The following is a 20,626-nucleotide window of genomic DNA, read 5'->3' on the forward strand; positions in this document are numbered from 1 at the left end:
TAAAAATCATATACTATTTTTGTTTTGTTTTGTTTTGTTTTGTTTTGTTTGTTTGTGTGTTTGTTTGAGATGGAATTTCACTCTTGTTGCCCAGGCTGGAGTACAATGGCGCGATCTCGGCTCACTGCAACCTCTGCCTCCCGGGTTCAAGTGATTCTCCTGCCTCAGCCTCCCAAGTAGTTGGGATTACAGGTGCCCGCCACCACTCCCAGCTAATTTTTTTTTGTATTTTTAGTAGAGACAGTTTCACAATGTTGGCCAGGCTGGTCTTGAACTCCTGATCTCAGGCAATCCACCCACTTTGGCCTCCCAAAGTGCTGGGATTACAGGCATGAGCCACCACACCCGGCCGACCCTATTTTTTGAAGTAATTATGTGTTAGGCTAATAAGATCTTAAAATAAGCCTTGAATGCAAATTTGTACCAAGGACATGAATACAGATTTTCATTAACACAACTATCTACTACCTTGGCAGGGTTTACTTCCTGAGGAAACATAACAGCTAATGTTCATATCCAACAAAAGACCAGGCTATATTTAGCCTTCTGGCTGGTTCTCAGCCATTCTCTGCTTGACAGATTCCCAAACTCATTCTGCTCTTTTGTGATGTATGTAAAGGCTGCTTGCACATCCAGAGAAAACGAATAATGTACTTGGGATTTGTTTAAGTTAAATCAGCAAAGTGTCTGTTTTTGCTTTTTTGTTTTGGGGGGTTTATTGGAAAGTTGTTTGAGGACCAAAAACAATCTTCTTCCTGAAGAATGAAAATACTTCACTGTGCCAGAAATAAGCATGTAAAAGCTCAGATGGCTTGGTTCTAGCTATGTAAAGAGGTAGAGGCATGAAGAGGAACGTACCAAGGGAACTGGGTGGAAGATCAAAGGTGGTAAAAGGAAGGAAAGACAGAAATGGTAACTGGTAAAATAAATTTTAGAGGAGCCAGTTTGGAAGTTTTCCAAAAAGGCCAATGAAGTTCTAGTTAGCAAAAAGGAAAAAGAAAAAAAAAAAGCCAGATGCAGTGGTTCATGACTGCAATCCCAACACTTTGGGAGGCCAAGACAGGCGGATCAGTTGAGGTCAAGAGTTCAAGACCAGTCCTGCCAATATGGCAAACCCTATCTCTACTAAAAATACAAAAATTAGCCAGGTGTGGTGGTGCATGCCTGTAATCCCAGCTACTTGGGAGGCTTAGGCAGGAGAATCATTTGAACTGAGGAGGCAGAGGTTGCAATGAGCTGAGATGGAACCACTGCACTCCAGCCTGGGTGACAGACCAAGACTCTGCCAAAAAAAAAAAAAAAAAAAGTGGGGATGTGGGACAATTCAGCTGACTAAGAAGTTCTCATGGGAAAAATATCCCAACAAGAAGAGAAAAGCCTTAAATATATATATAGTCTGAATATCACCTTTTAATTAAGCTGACTTCTGAGAATAATACTCTTTTAAAATGTCTTTTAAGTATATTATTACCAGTTTTGGGCAAACAGCAAACATTCTCATTTCCTGGCTTTTCTTTCCCTGAAGTTTGCATTTTAAGAGGGATGGTTTCTTAGGTAAGACAGGAGAAAGAATTGACAGGTACAGAGAAATACTGGAAGTTTTTAGAGGTTCAAGGTAATTAATAATCAAATTTTTCCTTTTGAGTATAAAGTACCTTTTTAGCTCAAATGAGAAGGGAGAAAACAAACCAACAAAACAAAACAAAAATGTTTTTAACATACTCTGAATATAAACCAAAATTTTAATCCAAAGGTATATTCAACAAGTGACTGAAGACTCAACTAATAAGCCCCTTTATGGCTTTAACCAAGGTGGCCCTTCCAAGATCCAGACCATTCTCACAGGACAGCCAAAGAAAGGAAAGCTTAGCAAGCCACAAATGGATGTAAACCCACATTTTAGTTTGGCCATGTTCTTGAGGCTCTCAACTTTTTGTTTCGCTGCCTGCAGCAAAGAAAGGTGGGATAACCTACATGCCCCTGATAAATGGAGAATCAAAAAGAGAGAACAGTCAGTAAGACAAAACAGAAAAACAAAAGTTGTCTGTGGCAGTGAAACCACTTTTGCAAATATTATGACTGAGAAAATTATTACAGTGAAAGAGATCTGACCTAACCAATTTTGTCTGGCTTCTAACCTCCAAGCTGTCTTTGTTCATTTCTAGGTGTAGGCCAAACTAACTTGGGGGAACTTAGTTTATAATTTAACTTTGAAACAAAGACAATAACAGCCTTCTCCAAAAACAAACCCCCTTCTTGTCAGGGGACTATACTGCCTTTGTAGAACTAACAAATTAACCACAGGATTAGAAATTATGGTTTAGGAGTCATTGCTGTAAAATCTGAGATCAGTGTTTGAGATATTTTGAAGACTCTGCATTGATTGATACACCAGCTGACGCCACCCAAATTGATAAACTGGCTCATCTGATTTTGTGTCATCCACCCAGGAACTGACAGCACAAGAGGACAGCTTCAAACCCCTGTGATTTCATCTTTGACCTGACCAATCAACACTCCCTACTTTCTGACTCTCTACACACCAAATTATCCTTTAAAACTCCCATACCAAAATTTTGGGGGAGATTGATTTTAGTAATAACTTTGTCTCCTATGTGGCATGGCTGGCCTCACATCAATTAAACTTTTTCTTTACTGCAATGCCATGGTCTTTATTTGTGCAGTGGGCAGGAAGAACACATTGGGAAGTTCTGAATTTGAGGGCTCGTCCAGGATCACCCTTGTGACTCCTGCTTGTGGCTTGGTAGCCCCCTCTCTGGCGATGGATCTAGAGGCCAGCCCAAGAGGCTGCCTAATTCTCTTGAACTGGAGGCTGTCTCTGGCATAGTTTCTACTGGCAGGGCATTGCCAATCCATGGTGCATGGATTTCATTGCAATGGAGAAAAAGTCCTATAACTGTAACACCATCATTAGGTGTCTGTCTGTGGTCCTATCATGGAGTGTCTGATTTGGTGCATATTCTAGGTGCTTCCAGCACCTCCTTTCTCCTCCTGATTGGCTTGGCTTCTTCTGGGGTCTTGGTTCAGCTCCTTTAAGGGGTTTGGCTGGCTCTCCCTAAATAGTTGGAAGAGTCTTTGTTCAGGAGATTTTTCCTTAATTAGGAAGATTTTGGGGAGATTTCTCAGGAAAAGAGTAGGTGGTTAGTTTGGGAAGAATACTTAGGAGTTTTGGTTAGGGATCTTGGTTTAGAAGGTCTTCTGTCTGTCTTGTCTTTGTTGTGTGTTTGTTTATATATGTGGAGGTGATCTCTGAAGGAATTGTTAATGGAAGTCAAGCAGGCCTAGGTTGGAGAACCCTCCTTATTTTTCTGGTCATATTAGGTAACCCCTGAAGCAATTGTTAGCAGAAGCTCCACAGGTCTGACACAAGGTGACCATCTGCTCTTCATCTTGCCCATAGTTCACCCACTGAATTCTGAGTTGAAGGTCATCTCTCCCCACTTTGAGTGGATCAAAGATGACAGGGATGAACAGGGGCAAATTTGAGACTTGCCAGGTCACTATCAGGTGCTGAGTAAGGTGACTAGTGTCTATTTTGTTATATGTAGTTTGCTTTGGCTGGGATGGAAAATGTTCATTTGTTCCACATGCAGTCTGTTGGGCAGCATCTTGCAAAATTGAAAGGCTTTTGCCTATGGTTTTACAAAACAAAAAGAGGTGATTTTCCCTTGTGATGCTTCTTGGCTCCCATGGTCATTGGAATAGAGGGGGAAAAAACAAATATTCAGTATTCTCATAGAGAGCTAATATATTCATGTGGTTTGCTAATTCAGTATCAAGCAGGAGTTAATGCATTTACTGAACTAGTAGAAGACTGAAATTATCTCTTATGATTTTTTGTTTAAAACATTTACTGATTCTTTATGTTTTCTTTTTAGAGTCAAGAAAACTTTTTTTTTTCTTTTGAGCTATTTACAGCTTTTATCTATTGAGTAAAGTATACTCTGTGAGAAAACCTTGGAACATATTTCTTTCTCTCTACCTAATTTCTCCGGAATTTGGAAACTATTTCTGAATGTTCTTAACTTACGGCAGTATAGTTATTTACCTACATGTAATAACAATGTTTGCTTTTGTAACAGGACATTGCTGGAGACACTGATTATTTTACCAAGGCTTTGACTGCAATGGCATACTTTCATATGCAAACAGACTACTTTAAGGAATCAAAGTTGACTTACAGGGCCAGTAAAAGCCCCTGGTAAAAACTGGCCTCAAACCTTTTCTATGCAGTCCCTGTTCAGGGTTCTCAATCTGTGGTAAGTAAAGAATGTCACTTTCTGACAAGCCCAGGAGCCCCAGTTATCTTGGAACCTCAAGGAGAGGAATTCACCCAATTCATACTGATATTTGCAGGCACAGATAAATCCATAGCTGGGCTCAAGGCTTTGAAAAATCTAAGCTGAGATTCCTTATGGAATAAAGTTCCATTAAAGCCAATTTTCAAAAAGGCCTATATGGCAAATAATTATTCTTGCTGACTTTATGCAAATATTCATGCCAAGTACGATAAGACTAACACTTATTTTGCAAGCAAATTTGTTTTTAGTAAAAACGGGTACTGGAGAGAGACAAAGTGTATTTCAGAGAAAGCTATAGTACCTCTGTTGTTAGATTCTAGTGTTGTCTACTGTTTTTGAGTTTTTATTATTTTCTGCAATTTAGACTGATTCCTGAATTCTGTCTGGGTTACAAGTCTCAAAACGAATGCTTTCAAATCTTTCTTTCATTTTTCTGACTTGAACTCAATAAAATTGCTACTACATCTTCTCTGAGGCCCTGAAAGCTGAAGCTTATTCCTTGTGGTACAGGCAAGAAAAATATGTCAAATTATCACTGCCTTCCTCCTCTATAACTAAAGATGCTTTGAGTCTAAAGTTTCAATAAATTATGCCCAACATTAACCTTTGTTTTTCTTGTTTCCACGGAAATGCCTCTTATTAAAAACTTGTTTGCTGTCATCATATATAGAGGCCTAGCCCATCTGCACTGCCACTTCTTGATATGGTAAACAGCTATTTAACTGAACTGATCTAGTCTCAGGACTAGGAAACCAACTAAAAATATATGGGTTGGTATATTTAAATTTGTCCTTTCCTGTCTATCCTAATCAGTCTTTCTAATAACCTCTGACCCATATATCTCTGTACTAGAGACCCCATGTCTGATTGGTTCTCCAAGCTATTCACTTGGATCCCTCAGATATTCAGATCAGTTCTACAAAGGCTTCTGAAGCTAGGTCTCTCACTCCTTACCCTAGAACTCATTATTTACTTTATAGCTCATTTAAATGCTGTGCTAAAACGATAGAGGAGAATACTAATGCTTTTGTCATGCAAGCCTTGAAACCCCAGTTAGGCACCCTGAGTGTGTGCAGACAGCTGCAAGGCAGTTTCACTCCTCTTACCTTGGAGTCAACTCCTACTCCCACCATGCCACCTGTCAGCAAGAAAAAGCTAGAGTGATCATTGCCCTTTTTCCTTCTTCATAGCCCACATCTTAAGAATAAGGTGTTATAAAACCCAAAGAGAGAGATTGAAACTGCCTTTGCAAAAATTATTACTGAGAAAATTATTACAGTGAAAGAGACCTGACCTAACTGAATCCATCTGGCTTCTAACCTCCAAACTTCCCTTGTTCATCCCTGGATGTATGCTGAACTAACTTTGGGAGGAACTTAGTTTACAGTTTGACTTTGAAGCTAAGATGATGACAGCCTTTCCCAAAACAAACTCCCTTTTTGTCTGGAAACTAGATTGCCTTTGCATGACTAACAAATTAGCCACAGGATTAGAAATTATGGTTTAGGAGTCATTGTTGTAAAACTTGAAATCAGTAGTTGAGTTTGTTTTTGTTTTTGTTTTTGTTTTTGTTTTTGCACTCCCTGTATTCCAGTACACCAGCTGATGCCACCAAGATTGATAAACTGGCTCATCTGATCTTGTGGCCTCCACCCAGGAGCTGACTCAGCACAAGAAAACAGTTTCAACTCCCTATGATTTCATCTCCTACCCAACCAATCAGCACTGCCTACCTTCTGACTCCCTACTCACCAAATCATTCTTTAAAACCCCAATCTCCAAATTTTGGAGGAGACTGATTTGAGTAGTAACTCCATCTCCCAGGCCGGCATGGCTGGCCAGCCTGACATCAATTCAACTCTTTCTTTATTGCAATGCCGTGGTCTTTATTTGTGCAGCAGGAAGAAGAACCCATCAGGCAGTTACAGCAGGGGGAGGATCATTAAGGAATGTCCAGAGTCATACAAATAGCTTCCAAACCTCTAAACGTATTCCTTCTTCAATTGTGACTCAAAATCAGTAAGAATTTTTATGACTTAAAACCAATAAATGTAAGAATTGAGTTTTATAGAGGATATATGCAGTCCCTCTCAAGATCTAAAGTCTCTTTCAAAGATAGCCTAAGACAGCAAAGATTCTCATTATTAATAAAACAACAAAGTTTGAGACAAGACAAATTTTCTTGAGAGCTGGTACATTCAGATAAACAGACATTTTGGACTCTCAGCCAACTGGCTGCCTGCCTGGCATAAAGCTGATAATTTATTCCCTTCGAAGTAGCACCTGAGAACAAATTCACTGATTACAAAGCCAAGTTTCTCAAGACATAAAAACAGGACAAAAAGATAATCTTATGGTTTTCCTCCTTATGACAAACCACACCAAATACAAAAACAAGAAGAACAAAGACCATTTGTAGGAGTTTACAGATCAATAATCAATAAGCCTAAAATAAGTCTACAAGAGTCACAGATTCAAAGCACTAGTTTTAAAAAAATCTCCTATTATTTTAAATTTGGAAAAGAAAAAGAGACAAGAAGTGACTCTTACTGTCTGCTCAACTGGATCCCATAAGTAAAGATTCACAGGACTGCCTGATAAGAATTTCTTAACCTTTTCCCAGCTTCATCAAGTCCTAGGTTCTCTCAGTTGTAGCTTCCAGAGGAGCAGAGCTGTTTTAGTATCCTGCCAGTTATGCCAAATCTGTAAAGCAAAGAGAAATTCCCACCTCCTCTGAAAGTGCAAGTCTGCTAAACAAATGGACAATACACAGATTAACAGGAGGAAATGCATACAAATTAACTAACCTCAGGCATAGGAGTTCCACAAATACACGACTCTGAGAAGGGCCAGATTATTGAGGCTTAAATACTCTCTTTATAGGAAACAGAGAAATCACAGTGTAGGCAATTTTGAGGGGTGGTAAGTGATTTTCAGGAGAATTAAATGAGCGCAAAGAGCCAACAATAGTTTGTAAGTGATTCTCGTTTGAAACCAAATGGGAACAATAAGTTATGGAAAGGTGAAGGGCAGAAGTGCACTGCAAACAAAGGCTGTCTTATTATGCAGATAAAGTCTCCTAGGTGATCTCTCAGAGCTGTCCTTAGAATAACGGATGAAAAGTCTGTCTGGGTGTGGTAACAATTTTTAGCCTCTTCTCTGATGGTTAATCTTGCCTTGTTATTTGATAAGATACTTACAGAGGAGGTCTTTTATTATTATTATTATTTTGAAATGGAGTCTCACTGCAATGCCCAGGCTGGAGTACAACGGCACGATCTCAGCTCACTGCAACCTCTGCCTCCCAGGTTCAAGCAATTCTCCTGCCTCAGCCTCCTGGGTAGCTAGGATTACAGGCACCTGCCACCACGCCCAGCTAATTTTTTTATTTTTAGTAGAGACAGAGTTTCACTATATTGGCCAGGCTGGTCTCAAAGACATGAGCCACTGCACCCAGCCCAAAGGAGTCTTAAGACAAATTGCATTTCTTTTGAAGGCAACTTCCAGAGAGAGCCCCTCTCTGGACTTGGGGGAGAAAAGCAAGAGAAGGTTAGAAAACCCTGGGTGCTGAGGCAGCTTCTCAGACTTTCCTAGTTTCTTTAATTCAAAAGTGTTCAGCACCATATTTTGGCGTATTGTTCTCTGAATCACAATAAGAATGGTAAAAATTGATGTATTGGTTGAATTCTGTAGCTTGTCTAAGATGTTGCCTTAATGATTTACCACTTTCCTTTGTATAACTCCTTATAATTAAAAAAAAAAAAACACTTTCTCATTTGATCTTCATAACAATTTTACAAAGTAAGGAGATCAGGTATTATCAACTCATTGAATGAAACTAAGATACTGAGCTTGTGGATTCATTCATCATTCTGTAATACTTATTGAACACTATGTTTCCAGCAGAGCAGCAGGCTGGAGCTATAGTGGCAAATAAGAGTGCAAGGCCCCTGCTCTCATGAAGTGGGAGAGAGAGAAGAATACATAGATAAACAAGATAATTACAGATTTTGATAAATGCTCTTTAGGAAATAAATTGGGTAATATGATAGAAAGTAACTTTGAAGGGATGTGGGGCAGGGGTTACACTCTTAGATAGGGTATGGTGTCCCTGAACAGGTGATGATGAAACCAACAGTTAAAACTAAGCAGGAGCTGGTTGTGCTGAAGACCTAAATGAGGAGGGTATCAGGAAGCTATACATACAGAAGCCCTCACATGGGAAGAAACTAGCTGGGTCAGAACAGAAGAGGCTGGGGAGCTAAAGCGTAGTAAGCATGATAGAAAGTGGGGGGCACACCCAAAGACATGGGGTCTTATAGACCAGGGTCAGCACAGTATTGCTTATTGTGCAGAATCTCACTCATGAGCAGAATCTGGCCCACAGCCTGTCTGTACAGCTGCAGGCTAAGAATGACTTTTAGCTTTTCAAATCTTTGGGGGAAAAAAAGCAAAAAAAAAAAAAAAAAAAAAAAAAATGATAAATGAAATTAGAGTTCCAGTATATATAAATAAAGTTTTATTGGAACACAGCCTCATTCATTTATTTATGTATTGCCTATGGCTATTCCAGGATACAAGCGCAGAGTTGAGAAGTAAAACTATTTTAAAATGTTTATACTTGGCTCCTTGCAGAAAAAGTGTGTTGATCTCATCATAGACCATGGCGAAACATTTGGATTTTATTCTAAATCTGCAGAATCCAGCACAAAAACTATTTTACCTGACATAACAATTTATAGATTGGTGGCATCCAGTGGCTGGCAAAGTAACAGCCAGCATTTGAGTGCTTGTATTTATCAGGCACTTTTCTAAGTACTTCATATGTGTAAGCTTTTTAAATCGTCTCACCAACTCTGTTCGGTAGAAACTATGATTCCCAATTTATGAAAGAGGAAGTTGAGTCTTAGAAAGGTTCAATAATTCGCACACAGTCACACATCTCATGAGTGTTAGAGCTGAGACCAGGACCACGTCAGCCTGGTTCCAGAGCCTGGACTAATCATGGAAAATGTTTTTTGAAAGAAATTTCAATGAAAATATTTCAGAAGCCTGAGGCATCTTGGGGATGCTCGAGTTCTTCAGAATACAGTTTGGAAACCACAACTTTCATCTAATCTCATTTACAGATGAAGACACCAGGGCTGGTCACTCATCTGGGCAGAGCTCCATGAGCTGGGGCCTAAAGCTGGCCCTTGCTATCCTGTGGTATATTCTCCAAAACCACAATTGCTTTCTGAAATTACCTCATGTTTGGGTTATTTTCAGAATGATCTATTTCACTAGACTGAATAAAGTTTCTACCCTCACGAAAGCCTAGGTTCACAATGGCAGGTTTTTCCGGCAGAAGCCTTCAGAACAAAAGCTGAATGATCCCTTTCCTCCTCCCAGCACACCTAACCCACTACGGTTCTGTGGGGATGAGATGCTGCTCCAGCCAGCTAAGGTCTGCAGATTTATGGAGGATGTTTTTTGCGCCAAGGTGCTAGGTACTCTGGGCATTATTATATATTTAATTTAACCCTCCATGAGTGCCACACAAAGAACGTGTGACCCCGGATGAGCTGATTCTCTTCCACTGACAGCAAGTATAAAAATTTGAAGTCCCTCAAAGGAATCTCATAGACAAAGCAAAAGATATATGTGTGTGTGTGTCTGTGTGTATCACTGATTCACTGTGTCACTTCAGGCAAACTTCTTAATTCTTCTTCTTTTTTTTTTTTTTTGAGACAGAATCTCGCTTTGTTGCTCAGGCTGGAGTACAGTGGCGCGATCTCGGCTCACTGCAACCTCTGCCTCCCAAGTTCAAGCAATTCTCCTGCCTCAGCCTCCCAAGTAGCTGGAACTACAGCTACTGTAGTCTGGCTGTAGTCTGGCTAATTTTTCGTGTTTTAGTAGAGATGGGGTTTCACCGTGTTGCCCAGGCTGGTTGCGAACTCCTGAGCTCGGGCAATCCACCCATCTCGGCCTCCCAAACTGCTGAGATTACAGGCATGAGCCACCACGCCCAGCCAATTCTTCATTTTTAAAAATGATACAATCCAACTTTCTCAGCTCCTGCCTTATGATTCCTGGACAGTCACCTCAGGCTATAATCACTCTTCCCATTTTACAGGTGAGGAAACTGATTCCAACAGGCAGGTAATGTGCTTAAGGCTACACAGCTGCTAGTGACAGGGCCTAGGGGCCAAGCCTGGGCTGTCTGCTGCTCACTCCCATGCTCATTCCACTAAGCTCCTACTACTCCTAGGAAACTTTTCTCTGAATCAATAATTAATTTCAAAAGGCTGCTGCTCTGGCTTAGAAACTCCCCAGTCACTTTGTGCAACTTTTACAACAGTGCTCAGAAAACCTCAACGCTGGGCGTGAATTATCTGAGGCATCTTCTGGGAGATGCAGGCAAGTCCACCTCTTACTCTGACTTGGGAAAGGCCATGATTCTTCACAGGAGCTGTGAAATGTCAAAAAGCAAGTGTAGGCCTCTTTTGTAAATGCAACAAAAAACCCAGTGGCTTCTAGACACAGGGAAATCCCCTGTTTTCTGACCCCTTAAAACAGTTCATCTTTAGCCTATTTAACAAATGTCTTCTTTTTCATGTTTGCACCCCCCTCACCCCCAAAACTCATGTTGACAAGGGTGATGATGAAAAATAGAGAGGATGTTTGTTTATTTCTCCAAAATATGTCCCCCTCTGCCACCCCACCAGATGTTACTTCCTATTAGTATTGAAACCAAATATGAAGATTTCATAAAACAGAGATCAAAATGACAAACTAGCTGTCAGTTGTGAGGTCTCCCACATACAAGGTGGTCAGGAGACTCTTTTCCATTAGAAAAGAGGTAGACCACTTATTACCCTCCAACCTCATCTTTTTCTCCCAATTCACTGAGCAGCTACAATCTGCTGCCCTCTCCTGTTGAATACTCCATAAGCTGCAGGCTGAAGTGGGGGTAATGAGAACAGGGACCCTGGAAAGCACACATGTATGTCGTCCACCAGTTCACCATGTAGCATTTCCCCCATCAACCGTTCTTAATGTCCGAGTCCAGTGGACTACTGTGACATATGTCAAGGTTTTCAACCAGTTGAATATAGCACCCGTGGATGAAAAGGATACACTCACCATTGTCCAAAGTGCAATTTAAAGTAAGCTCTTCTCTAATGCTCTGGGGAAATTGTAAGTCAAACATCTTTTTAGACTTCAGAGCAAAAAGAGTAGCATTTACATCTCAAATAAAGAGTCCATTTAGTCTTTCATTCACTCACTCATTGACAACCTATGTCAAGTGTTGTTTGGGGTCAGGTTTTGGGCAAACAGATGCTGAGACAGAGATCTGTGTGCCGAAGTTTATAGACGAGTACTCTTGGTGACAAGAAGGAAGCAAGATGGGGAATCAGTAGAGGCTGGACTGAGGTGCAGTTACAACAAAGATCTCACCTGATCCTGATCCCTTGGGGAGCTTCAGAGTCGCTCCACCTCAAGGCAAGGGAAAAGGACCTTGAGACCCCCTCATGGATACCCTATGGAGGAATTGTGACCCTGGGTAAACCGTTCTCTTCTACTGAGGACAAGTATAAAAATTAGAAGTTCCTGGATGGAATGTTATGAGCAAAGGTGAAAAAATTAACAAACGAAAAACTTGAAAGACAAAATATTTTGTTTTGGAGGTTTCTTTTACTTTTATTTTTTTCAGACAGGGTCTCACTTTGTCACCCAGATTGCAGTATGGTGGTGGGATCATGTCTCACTGCAGCCTCAACCTCCTGGGTTCAAGCAACCCTTCCACCTCAGCCTCCCAAGTATCTGGGGCTACAGGCATGCACCACCACACTCAGCTAATTTTTGTATTTTTTGTAGAGATGGGGGTCTCACTATGTGGCCCAGGTTGATCTTGAACTCCTGGCCTCAGATGATCCTCACACCTCAGCCTCCCAAAATGCTAGGATTACAGGCATGAGCCACTGTGCCCAGCCAACAAAATATCTGAAAGACATTTTTGATGAGTAAGACTTTTCCTACCCAAACTATCATCAAATTTATCAGAATATTAACACTAATTTCAATTAGAACCAGTAAGTAGTGTTTCCTTTAAATTTTCCAAGCATTGCAGACTCATCTCTGTTTTCTAAACATAAACCTACTAATATTTTGCTGTGTGCCCCTGGAAAAACTAAATTACATCTATCTCAATTTGTCCAATTAATGAAAATTAACTACCAAAATTGTTCGTATGTACATTGTCTCCCCCACTAGATTATATTCTCCTAAAAAACAAGGAATTTATGTTTTTTATTTGAGCATGTCTCAGAGTAGTGCATACTAGATGTTGTATAGGTGACAAGATGAATGGGTGGATAGAAAGAAGGTTGGATACATATGGATGGACATATGTATAGATAGATGGGTGGGTGAATGGATGAATGAGTGGGTGGAGAGATGGATGGGTGGTTGGGTGGATGGATGAGTATATGCATGTATAGATAGATGGTTGGCTGAAAGAATAGGGGATGGATGGATGGATGGATGGATGGATAAATGGATGGCTAGCTGGCTGGATGGATGGATGGAGAGCTGGATGGATGTATGGGGAATGAGTGGGAAGGTCATACATGAGTGAGTGGGTGGATGGATGGGTGGATGAATAGATTTGTATTTGTGAGTGGGTGGATGAAAAGATGGGTGGATGGGTGGGTGGACAGATACATGGATTTCAAAAATGAGTATATATATGAATGAATGAATTCATTCCCTGACAACAATTATAAATTGATGTCAGCATTAGAAATATAATATTCCCAAAGGTTGAGCAAAAATTGTCTAATTGTATTTATCTAATAAACCAGAAAAGTAAAAATAAGGATGACATCACTACACAGGGACATTTTACAGTATTTCTCTCACCCATCCTCCCTCTAAAAACCTTTGTAACTAGTTGATTTACCAGTACTACCCACTTGTGGTCAAACAATTTTTGTCACCAACACATCACTCACACTTCTCTACCATCAAGATAATACATGTGGTCCCCAAAATGTTCCACCAGGAGGTGTTTTGGGGGCAGTTAACTAAGAGGGGGCTTCCAGACAGGTGGAGGAGTTGATATACATGAGGTCACAGATCTACTCCCTCTCCCCCTTCAAAAGAAACTACTGGGCTCCATTTGTCTCAGAATCTAGAGGAAGTTGGCAAAGGTGCCACAGCAGCACAGCACAATATGTGGTGGGGAGTTTTCAGCTTGCTGGCTTGGTTCCCCTTACAAGGTAAGGACTTAGAGTCATTATTTTTGTTGTTGCTCAGCTGACCTAATGTTTTGCCAATCTACCTATCAGCCAGTCAACTGCATTTACAGAGGAGCTGCTGTAGAAGACAACCCAGGTAACTGCTCATACTTTCCAAGCCATGCTCAAATCATGCATCTGAGGGATGTTACTGCATTTATCTGATCTCTTGTTCAATGGCTAAAGAGTATAGAAAGGATCACTATAGTGTGTGTCTCTGTGGGTCCTATGTGATGGCAAGATGTAACAAGCTTATTAGGCTCTGTCTTTTAAGGGTATACCAGTTGAGAGAGCATCCACATTGAATTTTAAGATTTCCTTGCTGTATAAATCTTAACCAAATGATTTAATCTCTTTGAAACTCAGTTTCTGCATCTTAAAATAAAAATGATAAAAACGTTCGATCCACCAAACTCCCCGGATTGTTAGAAGGATCAAATTTCAAACGTGAAAGCACTTTGAAAATGATACAGTGCTGTACAACACTTATTTAGCTCAGAGGTAATAATGAGAGCAATGAAAACTTCATGTTTATTTTTAAAGAGTAAGTTATATTTTACATTTTACTGTAATTTTCAAATTTGGGTTTTAGTGCTTAATCCTAATGTAGCATTATGAAAATTAAGGATAGAAACAGTTACTTTTTTGAAGCAGGTCAAATTATTTTCTACCCCAAAGAGTGGGGGCAGGGGTGTAGGAAGGGACTCCTGTTGTCCTTCAGTCTCTGCAGTTGTATCAGATTCATGCAAAGGACATCACTCATAAATTCACTCAAAAATTTTGCTTTTTCTGTGTTTGTTTCCAAATACTGAATCTGTAGTTCTGTTTCATGAAATGCACCTATCCTTCCAAATCAACATTTAATCTAGCATGGCATCTGAAGGACGCTACTTTTAAAAACTCGATTTCCTATTTTACATGGTACTTCAATTCCCTATTTCATAAACTTCAATTAATGCCTTCTTTTTTTGGTCCCTGTACCCTGAGGCACTTAATAAGGATTCAATTTTGGTAATGAATAATATTATTTTCTTCAATAAGTGGCTTAAAGGATAGCTAATACATTCAGAAAGAGTACATTTAGACAGCTAAAATTAGGAAGATTTCAATTTTTCCAGAGTTTATAGCCTTTAAGTGACCTTAACTTTTTTAGGCTTTGAGTTATTGCCTCATAAAAAAAAACTCATAAAAATACATTTTTAAAAAAATAGCAAAACTTATGTTTCAAGGTAAACTTTAATTACTTAAATATTATATAGAGAGAGGAAAAATATTTATTGTTTCATGCACAGTGTTGAGTACTCTATGTTAATTACACCTAATCATAGCGGAAGTACTGAAGTAGGTACTAATATCCCCAATTTAAAGTTGAGAAAAGAAGTTAATGTAACCTGCCCAAGTTTTCAAGCTAGAATATGACAACATAAATATCAGCCTATAAAGCACACAGTAAAAGTATTTATTTCGTGAAACTTTTCATTAGTGTGTGTGTGTATGTGTGTGTATGTGTGTGTGTGTGTGTGTCTGTGTGTGTATGTGTGTGTATGTGTGGGTGTGTATGTGTGTCTGTGTGTGTGTATATGTGTGTGTGTATGTGTGTGTGTGTGTGTGTGTGTGTGTGTACTAGGTTGTGACAGAAAATGTGTTTATTAATGCGGATCAAAAGTTGGAAAACCACTGACTTTCACAATTTGGAGGATTCAATATTAAAAAGTCCTCATTTGAAAACTCATTCAACGGGCCACCCGAGGGCATCTAAGCTCAATGGCATTTGGGCAGTGGCTGCCACTCTCATTTAACCTTGCTCAAGCCCATCCCAGATGTAATTAGGAGAGGAGTTGACCATGTTGCTTTCTTGTCAGCAAAAAAGGCAGCAAATCATCAGTTTTGGCAAATCTATAAACTGTCAGCTGATTTTAGCAAATTAAATTATGGGAAGATCACTGTGACTGCTTCTACAGTGTAACTTCTATGGCTGCCAAAAATTTATGGGAAAAAAAGTCACATAGTTTGAGAGCCTGCCCTCTTTTCAAGGCTACTCCCAGTATAAATAGTCTTAGGATTGGTAAAAACACCATAAAAATGAAGCCTTTTTCAAAATTCATCCCATTAACTTACATTGTAGACAATGAAAATGTCAAATCCAAAGAATTTTGAACCCTCTATTTTCATTGTTTTGTGGAGGGTAGGATGCAGAAAACAAAGGAAAATTGCAAATTGAGTAGTTCTTTTCGTATTTTCTTTGCCCAGGAAAAAGTCACATGTTAGATGACATGTTGAGACAGCTTCTTTAAAATGTACTAAAAATAATTTGATTCTGACAAATCTGATTTATTTTTATACCTGCAATTTTCTCTATTGATTCAATCTAAAAATAATAAAAATCTTTTTTTGTGGTGATCTGAATTAAAACACATTTTTGCTTAACACCTCATGGCAGTCATGTAACTAGGACTCTGATGTGAGAATTAATGTATTGCATGTCTCCAGCTTTAACTTAGCCCTAGTCTTTATTATTTGATACAACAGTTAAAGAGCAAAGTTAGCATCCTATTAAAATATTTATTCCTAATACACACATTTACTTTTTTTTTTTTCTTTTTTTTGAGATGGAGTCTGAGTCTTGCTCTGTCACCCAGGCTGGAGTGCAGTGGTGCAATTTCGGCTCACTGCAAGCTCCGCCTCCTGAGTTCACACCATTCTCCTGCCTCAGTCTCCCGAGCAGCTGAGACTACAGTCACCCGCCACCACTCTCAGCTAATTTTTTGTATTTTTAGTAGAGACAGGGTTTCACCATGTTAGCTAGGATAGTCTCGATCTCTTGATCTCATGATCTGCCTGCCTCAGCCTCCCAAAGTGCTGGGATTACAGGTATGAGCCACCGAGCCCGGCCTATTTACTCAATTTTATTCACTAATTCAATTAATATCTAAAATTTTACATTATGCTAAAATGAATGAATGGTAAACATCTTTTCCATGGGGAGTTTGTAATCTATCTACAGAGAAATACCTGTAACCAAATAATTATAAAGTAATGTGCTAAGTGCTATAATAGAAGTATATCTCAAGCCTTTGGGAAACTAGGGGAAAGACATTATGGGGAAAAGGGAGGCTTAGCCTGTTTTGGAAGTTTTGACAAAAGTTGTGTAATTTGAGTTGAGTCTTTAAGTTGAGTCTTGAGTTGGGTCTTAACGTTGAGTCTTGAAGGAGATGAGAAAGGCATTCCAGGCCAAGAGAATATCATAGACAAAGACAAACTATCTTCTGGAGCCTGGAACTTTCTGGAAACAGCAAGTGGCCGTATACAAGGACTATCTGAAAAGGAGTATCAGAACATGACAAAGGAGGAGAACACAGGAGTCAAGTCGGCTGGAATTTGGGCCTGATTCCTATAGGCAATGGAAGCCATAGCAAATATTTGAATGAAGGAAGAGACATAATCAAATTCATGGGTTATATGTTGGTTTGTTTGTTGAGATGGAGTTTCATTCTTGTTGCCCTGGCTGGAGTGCAATGGTGCAATCTCGGCTCCCACAACCTCCACCTCCCAGGTTCAAGCAATTCACCTGCCTCAGCCTCCCAAGTAGCTGGGATTACAGGTGCCTGCCACCCTGCCTGGCTAATTTTTTGTAATTTTAGTAGAGACGGGGTTTCACTATGTTGGCCAGGCTAGTCTTGAACTCCTGACCTCAGGTGATCCACCAGCCTCAACCTCCCAAAGTTCTGGGATTACAGACGTGAGCCCAACCTCAAATTCATGTTTTTAAAATGTAGTCCTAGAACCAGATGATGATGATGAATTAGAGAGAAGAGAGACTAGAACTAAGTTATTACAATGGTCCAGGAAAGAAATGATGGAGTCCTTAAGTAAGGCAACAATAATAGTGACAAAAGAGGAATAAGTTGATTAAAGAGATGTTTTGGAGAAAGAAGAGTTTGGAGCACCTCTCAAATATCTGGTGTGCAGTGGTTGGTGATGACATTAATTTATGTAAGCGAACTCTAGAATGGGGCAGGTGGTATATCTGTGTTAGACATGGGTGGAGCATGAGGGCAGCAGAGATAATACATCTGTGTTAGACATGGGTGGAGCATAGGGACATGTAGAGTTTGGGGTCTTTGCAGGACACACTTGCTCTGCTCTGGTTTTAAATTTATGGCATGTAAAAACTAGGTTATTAAGGCAAGAAAAGGAAAGAATATTTTATTCTTTTCTCAGTCTACATGATAACCTATAGTAGAGGTAAAGATTACACATGTGAACTTCCAAAATCTTGGGAAAGACCGAAAAATCTTAAGAACTGCACTGGTTTTATCTATGTGTACTTTGGTAGGTGGCTGTTACTGCTGCTTATCCTTTTGTTTGGGAGTAGATCACATGTGCTTGGGTGTAAAGTCATCCACTGATAGGACAATTCGTTCATGGGATTTGGGGTGGTGATGATGGTGAAGGTCACAGGTTCCATTTCCATATATAAACCAGTCACAATCTATAGCCCCAGGATCGGCTAGCAATCTCATAACACATGGCCATGCATGGATGGATGAATTCAGTCACGGAGATAATGACAAAGCCCAGAAGTCAATAATCCATTCCGTAAACATGACCTACCAGTAGGAAGTGGTGACCTCACAGGAGAAACGCCACAGTCATTCATTGTCAAGCTCTGTATGCTCAGCATGTGGGGAGCCATGCAGGGCTAATTTGCAGATAAGAACTCTGAGGCTCAGATAGGACTAGGAAGTCGGTGTACGACACTCGGGGTCTAATAAGAAAGTTTAAAGGTGAATGGGGATGTACATGTCTCTAGAGCCTACAGAGGAGGAAGTGGTAAGCAAGGAAGATATCTCACACCCTATCCCTCTGACAACAAAGGTGAAAGTCTGACTTCAAACTTAGGTGAAAGAAAAGTCCAAAGAAGTTCCAATTTAGTTTCCAATGGCAATGAGGAGACCATGGGGAACTTGTCGTTGGAAAATGTGCCACCAAAACTTAGGCATAGCATCCTGCTCATCCTCCTTTAACAAAACTACAAACATTGAAACATATTTTTAAGCAATACAGTCTAAGCAAAGCTGGGTGGGTCTGTGGCTTCTCACTGGGGCTATTCTTCCCTTCTACAGTGATTTCCTGTTTCTAAATCAAACATGGGGTCTACATGATAATACTGCAAGATAAGCAGACCTGTAAAGCCAAAAGTGAGGCTTGGTGCAAAGAGTAAAGGAAACAACTAATATTCTATGCCTCAAACACAGCCCTTTCCATATGAAACTCAGGCATCCATGGTGTGGTCAATCTGGTTAGCAGGCTGATACTAAAATCTCAAGAAGTGCAAACATTAATCTTAAGATATACAGTACTTTAGCATGTAATAAAAAACTATATTTCATCACAATTTTTTAAATGTTGTAAGAATTAAATTATACCATTTAATTCATAAGCATGTATCCTATGAAAGAGAAAAATGATACATACAACCTTAAAATGGCAGACATTTATTCCTAAACAGGCTGCAGATAAATCTCACCACTCCCATCTTACCCAACACAGGCTTTCTGTTTAGACCATCATTTTACCAAAGGTAAGAACATTGGCAAAACTTCTGTCAATGTCTAGTCCCCAAGGATGAAATTAGGGCATGTTTCTTAACACTAGTCTTTATTCTATCATTGATTCAATGTGTAACTTTCTTCCAGTAACTTCCTTCCTGTTTCTCAGAATTTTTATTAACAACAGGAGAACAAAGATATCTGTCAATCACCTACATTATAGTGCCATCATGAAAACTAGCATTAAGCCAGAACTTTTCAAGCTCACATTGTAATAGTTTCTGTAAAGAATGAATTTTAGAGAAATATAAAACATAGTCATTGTCCTCTAGAAACTTCAGTCTATTTATAGGAATCAAGACAGTGCACAAGAACTAGTGAGTGAATCAGGAAGCATCACAATGCTATGGAAGTTAGACAGTTCTAGATTCAAATCTTGGCTCAAAAAATGCTTAACCTCTGAGCTTTGATGTCCTCATCTGTGAAATGGGAATAACAACACCTCCTTTACAGAGTTATTGCTTTTGGGCCTGAGTAACTGGGCTATTTGCTGGTGGTGAAGTCTAAAATAACACATTTAGGGGGAAGAGAATCAAGAGTTTGTGTTGTACTTGTTAGGCTTTCAGACTTGTAACTGATCATTAGAAAAGTGATGAGGCCGGATGAGATGACCTACGGAGTGAGTATAGAGAGAGTCTATCCAGGATCTGACCTCGGTTGTGTGGAGGGCAGATTGATGAGAAGAACCCGGAAATGGAGCTGAGGAGCAGCAGCAGCCAGTGAGTTAGGAGGGGAGTCAAAGAGACTGACATCTAGGGAACCAAGTAAAGACACTGATTTAAGGAGCAGAGAGTGATCATTTATGGCGAAGGCACACCATAGATTGAATAAGATATGGTCTGAGAATGGAGCATTGGTTTGAGCAATGTGAAGGTCTTTGGCAACCTTGACAAAGAGCTATTTCAACGAAATAGTGGAGTTGAAAACCTGGTCAGAAAACAAAGAGCGGGATAAACAAGTATAGATAGTTCTTTAGAAAAATGTTTCAATAAAAGAGAGGGAAGGCAGGGCATGTGGCTCATGCCTGTAGTGCCAACACTTTGGGAGGCAGAGGTGGGTGGATCACTTTAGGACAGGAGTTCAAGACCAGGACAACATGGTAAAACTCCACCTCTATACTAAAAATGCAAAAATTAGCCAGACGTGCTGGCAGACGCCTGTAGTCCCAGGTACTTGGGAGGCTGAGGTAGGAGAATTGCTTGAACCCAGGAGGTGGAGGTTGCAGTGAGCTGAGATCATGTTACTGCACTGCAGCCTGGGTGACAGAATGAGAATCTGTCTCAAAAAAAAACAAAAAAAAAACAAAAGAGGGGCATAGGGGAGTATAGGTAGTAGCTGGAAGGAACTGTGATATTTTGTTTATGCATTTTAACACGGGAGAAATAGTATATATTTGTGTGCTGATGAGAAT

The 20,626-nt window shown here is 39.9% G+C and overlaps 1 protein-coding gene across 1 annotated transcript in view; it reads left to right on the top strand.

Annotated features, from left to right (window-relative positions):
* Positions 1–13,335: 13,335 nt before the first annotated feature.
* The window catches only part of CRTAM (cytotoxic and regulatory T cell molecule), a 30,956-nt gene continuing 23,665 nt past the window's right edge, over positions 13,336–20,626 (top strand). The window contains exon 1 of the mRNA XM_008021251.3: positions 13,336–13,585. Within this exon, the coding sequence (XP_008019442.3) occupies positions 13,540–13,585 (46 nt within the window). The 5' untranslated portion in view covers positions 13,336–13,539. The remainder of the gene's footprint in view (positions 13,586–20,626) is intronic.

The sequence above is a fragment of the Chlorocebus sabaeus genome, chromosome 1 (genome assembly GCF_047675955.1).
Source record: "Chlorocebus sabaeus isolate Y175 chromosome 1, mChlSab1.0.hap1, whole genome shotgun sequence".
NCBI classification, from domain to species: Eukaryota; Metazoa; Chordata; class Mammalia; order Primates; family Cercopithecidae; genus Chlorocebus; species Chlorocebus sabaeus.